The sequence below is a fragment of the Topomyia yanbarensis genome, chromosome 3 (genome assembly GCF_030247195.1).
Source record: "Topomyia yanbarensis strain Yona2022 chromosome 3, ASM3024719v1, whole genome shotgun sequence".
Classification (NCBI taxonomy): Eukaryota; Metazoa; Arthropoda; class Insecta; order Diptera; family Culicidae; genus Topomyia; species Topomyia yanbarensis.
The window spans coordinates 309,488,234-309,500,839 of NC_080672.1; the positions used below are offsets into that span (position 1 = coordinate 309,488,234).

General features: G+C 38.6%; 1 protein-coding gene across 2 annotated transcripts in view; it reads right to left on the minus strand.

The window, feature by feature from the left end:
• The window catches only part of LOC131692350 (protein still life, isoform SIF type 1), a 432,447-nt gene that overhangs the window by 44,940 nt on the left and 374,901 nt on the right, over window positions 1-12,606 (minus strand). For both annotated transcript variants that reach the window (XM_058979344.1, XM_058979345.1), the window contains one exon: window positions 10,193-10,338. In XM_058979344.1, the coding sequence (XP_058835327.1) occupies window positions 10,193-10,338 (146 nt within the window). The remainder of the gene's footprint in view (window positions 1-10,192; window positions 10,339-12,606) is intronic.

Below are 12,606 nucleotides of genomic sequence, written 5' to 3' on the forward strand. Positions count from 1 at the left end.
GCCGCGAGTACAATGTGCCCACACATCATTTGTTCATCGACTTCAAAGCCGCATACGACACTATCGATCGAGATCAGCTATGGCAGATTATGCACGAGTATGGATTCCCGGACAAACTGACGCGATTAGTGAAGGCGACGATGGATCGGGTGATGTGCGTAGTACGTGTCTCAGGGACGCTCTCGAGTCCCTTCGAATCACGCAGAGGGTTACGGCAAGGTGATGGTCTCTCGTGTCTGTTATTCAACATCGCACTGGAAGGTGTAATAAGAAGAGCAGGGATCGACACGAGTGGTACGATTTTCACAAAGTCCGTTTAGCTACTTGGCTTCGCCGATGACGTTGATATTATTGCACGAAACTTTGAGAAGATGGAGGAAGCCTACATCAGACTGAAAAGAGAAGCCAAGCGCGTCGGACTTGCCATCAACACGTCGAAGACAAAGTACATGATAGGAAGAGGTTCACGAGAAGAGAATGAGAACCGCCCGCTTCGAGTTTGCATCGGTGGCGACGAAATCGAGGTGGTTGAAGAGTTCGTGTACTTGGGCTCACTGGTGACCGCCGACAATGATACCAGCAGAGAGATTCGTAAACGCATCGTGGCAGGAAATCGAGCTTACTTTGGCCTCCGCAAGACACTTCGGTCGAACAGAGTTCGCCGTCGTACGAAGCTGACCATCTACAAGACGCTGATTAGACCGGTAGTTCTCTACGGGCACGAGACCTGGACCATGCTCGTGGAGGATCAACGCGCACTTGGTGTCTTCGAACGGAAAGTGCTGCGTACCATCTACGGTGGAGTGCAGATGGAAGACGGCACATGGAGACGGCGAATGAACCATGAGTTGCACCAGCTGTTGGGGGAGCCGCCCATCTGTCATACCGCGAAAATCGGACGACTACGGTGGGCCGGGCACGTAGCCAGAATGTCGGACAATAGCCCGGTGAAAACGGTTCTCAATTGCAATCCGACCGGTACAAGAAGACGTGGCGCGCAGCGAGCACGATGGATCGACCAGGTGGAAGACGATTTGCGGACCCTTCGCAGACTGCGTGGCTGGCGACGCGCGGCCATGGACCGAGTGGAATGGAGGAATCTTTTGTATACGGCACAGGCCACTTCGGCCTTAATCTGTTAGTAAATAAATAAATAAAAAAAATTCACAAAATTTGGATTGGGTCGAGAAATGTCATATATTTACGCAGCAAATATGAGAAAACTATTAGGACCTGGAACATCATTATTTATTCGGTAAGGTTTAATATGATGTCTGGGCAGAAAACGGAAACTGCGCTGAATATCAAAAATATATTGTAGGGCCACGAATCTTTTTCGTGATGTAGTTCACAAAACAAGATACCGCGTATCATTTACTGTTTTAATAACCAATTCATATTGTCACGTTACTCCGCGTAAAAAATCCGACAGTAATTGAACATGCGCAGTAGTCACATTACTGCACGTGTCAAATTCGAACGTGAGCTCAAGAATATCGTGCATATAAATTGCGAAAAACGTGACTAAGATCCTGAAACCATGAATATAAATTACACAAATCGTGATTAAAATATCAAAAATCGTGACCATGATCCTTAAACAATGAACACAAATCACTCTACGTGTGACTAAAATATCACAATAACGTGAATAGAAATTACGCAAATCGTTACAGAGATTCTGAAATGATAAACATAACTCACACTACTTTGCCAGAAAAATTCAACACGAAACTCGTGAATAAAATAATGCCAGAAAAATTTGATATTAAACTCATGAATAAAATATCACCGTAACGTGATGTACTTCCCCCAATTTTCTGTACTTTCCGAGAAACGAGAATATCTCTATTCAAATACTTAGGTTATTTTCTTTAAAAAAGTTATAAACTGTAATTTTCCGGATGCTACTTCAAAAGTTTTTTTCCTCATATTTTCCCATAGTGCCAATGTTAAAAATTTCAAGCAAAGTGGGCGAGGGTCTAAAATTGTTCAAATTTGTCAGCTGAGCTTATTTTGACATTTGTTATCATATGAAGGGGGAATGTTTTTGAAATGCCCTAATTGACATACAAATTGTGGCATTTTTTAAGAAATCTAAAATTCATGTTAAAAAATAAAACTACCAGGAACCAATTTTTATCTTTTCCCAGTGAATGCCTAAAGAAAATGGAATCGTTTTAATTGCAATTGCATCATCGAGAACTTATGAATTAAAGCGATAGCGATGACGCTCTGCATCGGTTAAAGTCCACAACTGCACAAGCATAACATTTCGCACGTGGTTAAATTGAAAAATCCTGACTTCATATATTTCGAGTTGCATCTCTTTCTTCTGAAATCGATTTCCACGGTGGTTGCATGAAGGACACGCGGTTTTCGTTCTCCTATTTTGATATCCATTCACCAGTAAAAGAATCCACAAGCAATATTTGCTATTATAACTTGCTGGTGGCTTGCGGAGTGATTTGGCTTGTGTTTCGACAAAAATAAAAATGCAAACTAACTAACGCCGTGTCAACACGCGGTTGACATTATGGTGTAAATCTCAAATCATATCAAATAAATACATAGAATATCTTTTTTTGGCTAGATTGCATAGTTGAAATGATTGTATTGACATTACCACTTTTGTATACACAAAGAGCAAACAATCATGTATTCCAAATATTTTTCAGCGGAAAAAAACGATATGAATCCGGTTTTATGTAAAATATCACTATGTTTTTATATGATTCTAAATATAATGCAACCAGCGATAATTTGATAATTTTTTCCGCTTTTTATTTGCATTTCTATTGGAATTCGCTGCTTTGTGAATTTATGCATTCAATTGAAATTTGATCCGACCATTTCAGTTCCTTTGAAGCGACAGCGTATTTATTCAAAGGTTAGCATATCAAAATCATTATATTGCAATTTTTAATCAAATTAAATAATTTTCTGCGAAATTTATATTCGATTATTAAATATCACAGCAAAAAGCAAGGGGGAAAAGGGTTTGCTCAACTTCACCTCATTATTCAGGGGTGTGACAATTATGAATAACATTTTCAATACTTCAGTGTTAGGTTGGAAAATTTTCATTGCTTGGAAATTTGTGGATGCTCACAGTATACTTTGTTGTTAGATATTTATTCATAATTGTTATTTATAATTGTTTCCCTCTTTTAGTTAGCCTACGGCGTTGTTTTAACTCGTATGAATTCACAAACAACTGAAATATCACAGTTGCATTATTCAGTTCTTGTTCGAGAGGATTCTGTTCCGGCTTCTGCCATTATAGATATGACCATTACGCATCGTATGAGCAACCGGTTTGGCGAACACGAGAAGTACGTAGGACAATAGAATAGGTCAAGCCATTCGAAATAGTGACTTTTCAGCAAATGCATGTCGAATGGGATACAACTGCCATAGCAAATGTTGGGGGTGTTAATTTGTTCCCTGTACTTATCAGTACCAAGAAAAATTAGGTGATCAACCATACTAACCGAGCCAAATTTTAATGGAAAAGTTAGTCATCCTTAACGACGGGTTCCATAGCCGGATGGATCCAGCTTCCAGTACAACAACAGCAACCTCACAATCTGTTCCGAAACGGTGGCCTCGAAACTGGCGAACGCTCTCAGACAACCACTAGAGTAACCATGTCAAACCAACTGAATGGTTTACGAACGACTAACCGGCCAATAAGATCAGACGTCGAAATCTCAATAGACCATTTTGTCAAGCATTTGATCACAGCAGAAAACACTGCAATACCCCGTACTACTGGCAAAGTGGGGCCCAAGACTGTTCCATAGCTATTAAAAATGACGAAAAACACTCAGACCACTGAAGTGTGTCCAGGCCGAAGACCACGGAAAGCTGCTGCACTTAAAAGTTTCCTTCGAAACGCGGGCTACGCAGACTATTCACGCCGCCAAGCAGCGATCATAGGAAAACTTCGTCGCAAAGATATCCCCAAGTTCCACTAAGCCAGAGCTGTGCCAAGCAGTGAACATGTGGAGGGGGAAATGTTAACATCGCCCAACTGTCATTAATAGGCCCGGTGGATACACGGCGGAAGAGTATCTGACGAACTGGCACAACACCACAGTAAAAGTTACACAGCCTCTAGCTATTCGCCATTCTTTCAAAGGGAGAAGAAAAAATCCGAACAAAACCGAACGACTTCATACTGTATGAGCTGCTATGGGACAGAGGACGAAGTGTCTCTTCAGGACTGGAATGCTTTGGTTATTTAATGCTTCAGCGACTGCTATTGTCGGTGAAAACTGCTATGTTGGAACTTTTCAACAGAATTGGCGTAGCAGTGAGTTTCAATTATGTAAGCGAACTGTAATAATCATACCGATTGACTTATTTGACGTTTAGGACTCCAACACAGTTGCAATGTGTATAGACATATATATATATATATATATATATATATATATATATATATATATATATATATATATATATATATATATATATACGAAATAAGACACGCACTCGGCGATACTTCACTTGATTGAACCTCATTTGGCAAAAATTCCACCCGATTTAACCTCAATCTCGCACTAACACAACTGCACATTGATTACACTGATAATATAAATTCGTAAATATAATGAAATCGATCATGCAATTCACGAATTCATTCGTCGTTTTCTGCAACGAAGTATTTTCGTGCATTGTAAATAGTAGGTTTCGTTCATTTCATGAACAAGAATGGCCGCTTGGTGAACGAAAGCTTTCGTAAATTTTACACATTTAATATACACTGTACGAATGTTATCGTTGATAGCAACATTATTTTTCGTGAATGAAACGAAATGTTTTGTTTATTTTAATACACGTTTGTGTATATTACGAACCATTTCATTAGTCGCACCAATCCATTTCGTTTATTTTAGAAAAGTTTTCAGTCGATCTTTTGGGATCGATTTTTGACAACATCGATTTTTTTAAATTTCAAAAAATCGATGTGGCCAAATCGATTTTATTGTAGTACGAAGAAATGACCGCTCGATGAACGAAAGTTTTCGTAAATTTTACTTATTTAGTTTGCATTGCACGAATGTTATCGTTCGTGAATGAAACGAAATGTTTCGTTTATTGTAGTAAACGTTTATGTATTATTACGAGCGATTTCATTGCTCACACGAATTTATTTCGTTCATCTTTGGAAAGTTTTCGTATTTATTAGCATATTATTTTTTCAATCGATATTTTAGGATCGATGTTTGACAACAACGATTTTTCAACTAACTAAAAGGATCGATCTAGCAAAATCGATATTATTTCAACCTGCTCACCTCTATTGAGGACTAGAAAGATTGTGGTGTAACGTAATGGCCGCTTGATGAACGAAAGTTTCCGTTAATTTTACATATTTGGTGTACATTGCAGGAATGTTATCGTTGATAACGATATTATTTTTCTTGAATGAAACGTAATGATTTGTTTATTTCAATAAATGATGAACGATTTCGATGGTTCGATGGCCGCACGAATTCATTTCGTTTATCATAGAACATTTTTCGTATTTATTAGCCTCTTGTTGTTTTCAGTCGATCTTTTGGGATCGATGTTTGAATTTTTTTTAATTTAAGAAAATCGATGTGGCCAAATCGGTTTTATTGTGATACGAAGAAATGGCCGCTTGATGAACGAAAGTTTTCGTAAATTTTACTTATTTAGTGTACATTACACGAATATTATCGTCGATTACAACCTTGTTTTTGGTGAATGAAACGAAATGTTTCGTTTATTTTAATAAACGTTTATGTGCATTACGAACGATTTCGTTGGTCGCACGAATTCACTTGTTTCATCTTAGAAAAGTTTTCGTATTTATTAGCATGCCTTTTTCGATGTTTAACAGAGGCAATAACGATTTTTTAACTAACTAAAAGGATCGATCTGGCCAAATCGATTTTATTTCAACCTGCTCACCTCTATTGAGGACTAGAAAGATTGTTGTGTAAAGAATTATCTATTGTACATGGAACGAATGTTATCGTTGATAATGACATTATTTTTCGTGAATGAAACGAAACAATTCGTTTATTTCAGTAAATGTTTGAGTATATTACGAACGGTTTCGTTTGTCGCACGAATTCATTTCGTTCATCTAAGGGAAGTTTTCGTATTTAATAGTATAGTATTTAATAGTATATTTAATAGTATATTTTGACATTGCGCCGGCAGAGAATAACTCAAACTTATCCATACAAAACCAACGAGCAGTTCGCGATGGCTCAACTGAACCCGTACTGCTCCAGTTTCTGGATCAACTGGAAGCTAAAGAAGTTCAGAAAATCTTCCTGAAACCGGCAGACACGGATACGGCTACTAAATAGTCAGACCGATGATCAACAATTATCTGACGTATAGCAACAATGACTCCATATTCTACCTCTATTGAAGCTCTTTTGACGTTTACGGTTTGACGAATGGTGTTCGTAAATATTATTAAGATATTCGTATATAGCAGCGAAAAATTCGTTTGCCGAACGAAGCTGTTTCGTAATAAGCCAACGAAAGTCGTTTCGTGGTTTTCACGAAAAACTCGTAATAAAAAATAAAAGTGTTTCAATAGAACTACGAATGATTCATAATATGTACGAAAAATTCGTATATATTATGAAAACTTTCTGCACGAAACTAATTCTTAGCGATTTACGAATATATTCTATCAGTGTTAGTCGATTCGGGTCCAGCTGAGCTGAAATAGGGAAGTTTTTCGAGCGAATACCATAGTCAAAAGACGGGTGTCTCGACAAAGGAAACACGTCTTTGAGTCTCATCGGGGCGTGGTACTGATACATAGTTTGTCGAAATAGAGAGGTCTTTCCCACCTGCGCAATGTTCTTATTGGTGATCGAAAGCTAGTCGATAATAACAACATTGTTACGATTCCACCTCCCGCTGTTCTGGATGTATTTTTTCCGTTTTTATCCTAGCGTTAGCAAAGAGATTGTCGAAAAAATGTCTAAAGAAGGACTAAATTGTAACGAGGAGATAAAGGTTATTCCGCTTGTTAAAAAGGCATAGAAGTTAGTACTTTCATATCATTCAAAGTTGTAGTTCACCCAAAGTACCGTGATGCAGCTCTTAACCCTGGCACATGGCCGCAAGGCATATTGTTCAGGGAATTTGAGGACAGCCGCACCCAGAACATTTGGAGCCGGCCGACTGATTTTCCATGTACTTCTGTACTTCTCTAATGCAACCCGGCCCATCGATGGTCCTGCAGAGGACTCCGCTACGAATGGCCATGCCACTATACCAAGCTACACCGCCCTTGCGAAGGAGTATTGATGCCGATCGCATACTGGGAGGCAACGCAGTTGGTACTATTGAAACCCCTTGATCCCCACGCTATAGTCGAGCCCTTGCCGCCAGCGTTCAGCAGTCGTCCCGGTCCCGGTATGTGTGGGTGGAGAAAGGGTCTTCCAAGCCGCCTTTCTCAGCAAGTATTATACAAATTGTAACTATCCCCTTACTGCCGTCCGCATCGCGCCATCGGGTTTCAACGCATACTGGGACGCACTCCAAATCAGCATTAAGGACTGTCTATCTGCACCATTCTTCGCTATATCCGGCATACCACAAGGAAGCCATCTCGGTCCAGTAACATTCCTCCTCTACTTTAATGACATCAATATCACATTACAAGGACCCCGCCTTTCTTTCGCCGACGGCATGCACATTTTTCGACAAATACGGGATAAAACCGTTGCCGAGCTTCTTCAGAGGGAACTGGACAGCTTTAGTACGTGGAGTGATCTAAACAGAATGGTTTTAAACCCGAGCAAATGCTCAATCGTTACGTTCACGCGGAAACGCCATCCGACTCAGTTTAACTACCATTTCTTCGGCTCGAGCATTTCAAGACACTTTCACATCAAGGATCTCGGAGTCATCATGGATTCGGCACTAACGTTCAAACCACATATTTCATACACCGTGGATAAGGCATCACCACAGCTTGGGTTCATCTTCCGAATAGCGAAAAACTTCAGGGACGTATACTGTCTTAAATCGCTTTACTGCGCGTTGGTCCGCTCGACGTTAGAATATTGTTTTGCTGTTTGTAATCCGTACTACCAGAACGGGATTGACAGAATCGAGGCTGCCTAACACCGGTTCATACGCCTCGCCTTTCGGCATCTCCCATGGCGAAACAGATTTCAGCTGCCGAGCTATGAGAACCGTTGCCAGCTAATACACCTCGATACACTCAACATTCGGAGGGACTGCTCTCGAGCCCTGTTCGTCTCGGACTTAGTGGATCCAGAGTGGATTGCCCTACAATCCTCGGACGTCTGGATCTTCAAGCCCGCGTTCGAGCTCTGCGTAATAACTCTCTTCTGCGAGGTCCGTTCAGGAGAATCAACTATGGTTGCCAGAGCGCTGTTACCGGACTCCAGCGAATTTTTAACAATGTGGCGACGGCCTTTGACTTCAACCGGACGCGGAATGCGACAAAAGCGAAAATGTTGGCAATTTTAAAGTGTAATTAGTTTAAGCAACCACCATTGGGGCCAAGGGGTCTGTTGGTGAAGGTTATAAACATAATAAAAAGGTTTTTTTAGAGTTTATTGGTCACCGTAAAATTCTAATGCATTCGGTTTGTTGATTTTTCTCGGTGAAATTCACCGAGAAAAATCAACAAACCGAGTACACAATAAAAAGGTATCATTACAAACATCACATCCGTAGCTAAATGCTGATGCTGTTCATAACACTGAAAGTTTCCATAGGTTCCAATACTTAATATTTTTTTAATTGTTCTGCATTATTCTTCAATATGGGATCATCCATAAATGACGTAGCATTATATGGTGGAGGGGGAGTTTTGCATTTTGTGATGATGTGTGACGACGGGGGGTAGGGGTCATGTCAGGCTACGTAGCTTTTTTAAAGGGGAATAACTAACATCGTTTTTTATTTAAAAAAAAATACGGGAACAGGGGGGGGGGGGGGTATTTGGAGGTTTGTGACGAAATGCTACGATGGGAGAGGAGGTGTTAAAAATTACTTAAAAAATGATACGTCATTTATGGATGGTCCCTATTTGGCGTTACATCTAATAGGCGTGAAATGTGAAAATATCCAGTTCCACGGAAAAAAGAAGAAAACCGTACACTTGTGAGGGATAAATATCTCGCATGGCATTTTTCATTTTGCAATTTTGATTAAAATTATACCAAGATGTGGTATAGTAAAGCATAGTTTTTTCTAACCCGAAAAAACCAGCGTATGACTGAAATCTACAGTAAAGAAAGCATAACGATTACATTAATATTTTTGTGAGTTATGCCTATCGTCCATTATGCCAAACGTACACAATGCCAACCGTCTATACCCATATGGGGATATGTTTAATAGATGCGTTGTATTGTGCCATTAAATTTCTTAGAAGATGTGAAACTTCCGCTTTTGACGGTTTCGACAGTGGCTATTATTCACTGTATTTGCTTCACTTTTATTATTCTAATAAACAATCGCAAATTGTGTCCTTTGATATTACAAAAAGTCTTAAAACGATTATAAAAATCGAGCCTAATGATCAAGAGACGAATGTAAAACGTTATTTTTCAACATTTTTCTACCACCTACTATTCAAAACACAATTTGCGGTCACAGCACACTCAACTTGATTTTTACTGTCAAGCACCCCGATCAGAATGAAATAATAAGATTATAACAGAACACATTTTTTGTAATATATTGTGTTATAAATTAGGTCTCGTTAGTAGTTAAAATAACAGAAATATATAACAAGTAACAATGCGAGATATAGTTTTGAAATATTTCTGTTATATGTTTCTGATTGGGACTGTATCGTGTTTCGAATATTGAACAATAAACCAGTAACCCGCCTAGAGGCGCGATTGGGAACCGTAGGGTTAATTGAATTAATTTTAATTTTTCTTCTTCTAAGCTGTTAAGCACCTATTACGTAAAGGAGCGCGCTATAGTGAAAAAAAAATCCCATTGTAAAATGAATCTCTCTATTTAGGAAATTCTTGATAGACCAACTTTCTTTACAAACCCGTTTATAGGGACCAAATTCGAAGTTTGCATGGCTCGTTTCACTCCCTACTTGTATCCAAAATAACAACCGCAACTTATGACCTATTATGATACTGTTCGCCCACACTGAACTGACAGTTGAATTAATGTAACTCACCCTGCTTTCCGAACTGCTCCGGTACAGTTGAACGACGCTGCGGCGGTGCCAGTTGCTTTCGCTTTGTACGGTGAGGCCATCACACTTTCCCCGTCGTCCTCATCTGACACGGCCGTCGTCAGGCTCATGCGGTCATCGTCGGATATCTGCAAGTGAATAACAACAACCAATCGGTGTTAGCTCTACCATCGAAAACTAGGGGTACTTTGAAATGAAATGAAACGGATTCTGGAATTGCGGAACGAAGCCAATAAATGCTAAAATCAGTTCCATCGCCAGCACACAATGTTGGATTGAGTGGGAGATTTTGTGGATCATTGTTTTTCGTTTTAGCATAACATAGTTGCGAGTGAGCTATGGGGTTTTGTAGTCCAGTCATGCTGCTGGCAGATAGTTTGTGTGGAATCGACTTTTGGCATTTGACGTGGACGATTCCATCGAATGATATCGCAACTAACACTCATTGATTTGTCACGATTCAGCAATAATCTTTTATATGACAATGTGAAACTGCATACTCGATTACACCCACTCGTACGATACGATGGATGGCAGCTTCCCACTGCATAGCTGCCTACTTGCCTTGGCTCGGTGAACAGTTTATCAAGAGACATTTGCAAAACGATAGATTGTACGAGACTGAACTAACAATCGGAAAGTAATGCGAGATCTAGTGACCAGAATCAAAGGGAAGGATACAAAATAATTTATAGAGGTCAGTACGTTATTCGATGGTTACAGTTATTGCCAGTTATCGTCCAACGGTATCTGAATTGAGATGAATTTTCTAAGTTTGAGAATGTTTTTCGTTCGTCAATTGTTCTATTCTTCATCATGAAAGCCATTTGTGGGAACAGCTTGCGGACTCATAAACTAGATGTGATTTTTAAGCTCATTGTGCGATGGATGACGTTGTATCTTTTTCATATAAATGTGCTAGTGCTCAAGGGTGTTCAAACCTTTCTAGTTCTAAACTTGAATGAAATAGGATCAAGTTAATGCGTGCCATTAATTGAATCAAGTTTTAAATTGTTAATTAGAAACTAGGTACAGTTCGAAAACATGATGCAAACCATTCTATAATAAAATAACAGTATGAAATTTAAGAACATGTTTAAAGTTGTTAGAAGAACTTTTTACGGATAGCAAAATTTTGTTTCTCTTAAGGCTTTCGCTGACAATAAATAAAAAAAATTATAAATGGCTTTGTCGTAATTTTTAAACACGATTTTATTTATTTTTTCTTGAAATGTCGTCTTTCAGCTTATTTTAACAAAAGAAAACTCAAACGTTGAAAACTCTTTTGAGGCCTGAAAGGCATATACCGATCGACTCAGCTCGACAAATTGGGCCAATGTCTGTAGGTGTGTGTGTATGTACATTAATGTTATGTTATTATTTCAGCAATGGCTGAGCCGTTCTTATCGAACCTAGTTTTAAATGGAATACCTAACGTGATCATTAACACTATTATTTTTTTTTTGGGTATATTATTTATTTTTTGAGATATGGGTGATTTTATCCATTTAATCACGTCGTTTAAAATTTTTTAAAGATGCCACAAATTGTAAAAATCCGATCACAAACAGCGGAGATATTAAAAATTCTTCATTTTCCTGCCTTACTTACTATACCCTAACTAAAAAGAATTGCTCTACTGGTGTGATAGGGGCAATATTAAACCGATCTTAAATATCGGTGTATGAAAACACATCTACGTGATTCCAGAAATTCTATTCCGTTAACATCCTCTGTAATTGCTCAATAATTAATGGACTGTTTCCTAAAAAATAATATGTAAGTTCACTTTGAAGACAAATTAATGTGTAATATTACTCCAAAGTTATTCCAGTGCTGATGTATTTACCCCTTGAATGAAGCATTGCGTCTAGCCGTGAGGTAGATGTTGGATGATATATTACTAAAAATATCACAATGTAATCAACTTAATAATGAGATAATAGTTTTCTCATATACTTCATATTCATATTATACTCGTGAAGCACCGAAAGTAACTTTATTTTTGAATCCCAAAACTCTAGTGAACTTCGTCTGCAAGATTTAGGTTTTACTGGTCATGGCGAAAAAAACAGGAGAAAGTGGTCGGTTGCCGACACTGGTAAATTTCGACAAAAAGCAGACATGGTCATTCAGACAAATATTATTTGTGTGCTATACAAGCACGTTCTTTTTGTGCCGATTGCTGAAGCAAACACACTCCAAACACAACCAAAATATTTTAGTGAAAATGTCAACAAAAGTTTTTTCAGATAATTTGCCTAGTATTATAGAAAGAAGAAATAAGATCGAAAAAGTATGCGCATAGAATATTTACAAAGTGAATTAATCTTATATTGTTATTCAAAAATTGATTGCCGCCGAAATGTTCGCCACAATTTTTTTTATTCAGTTTT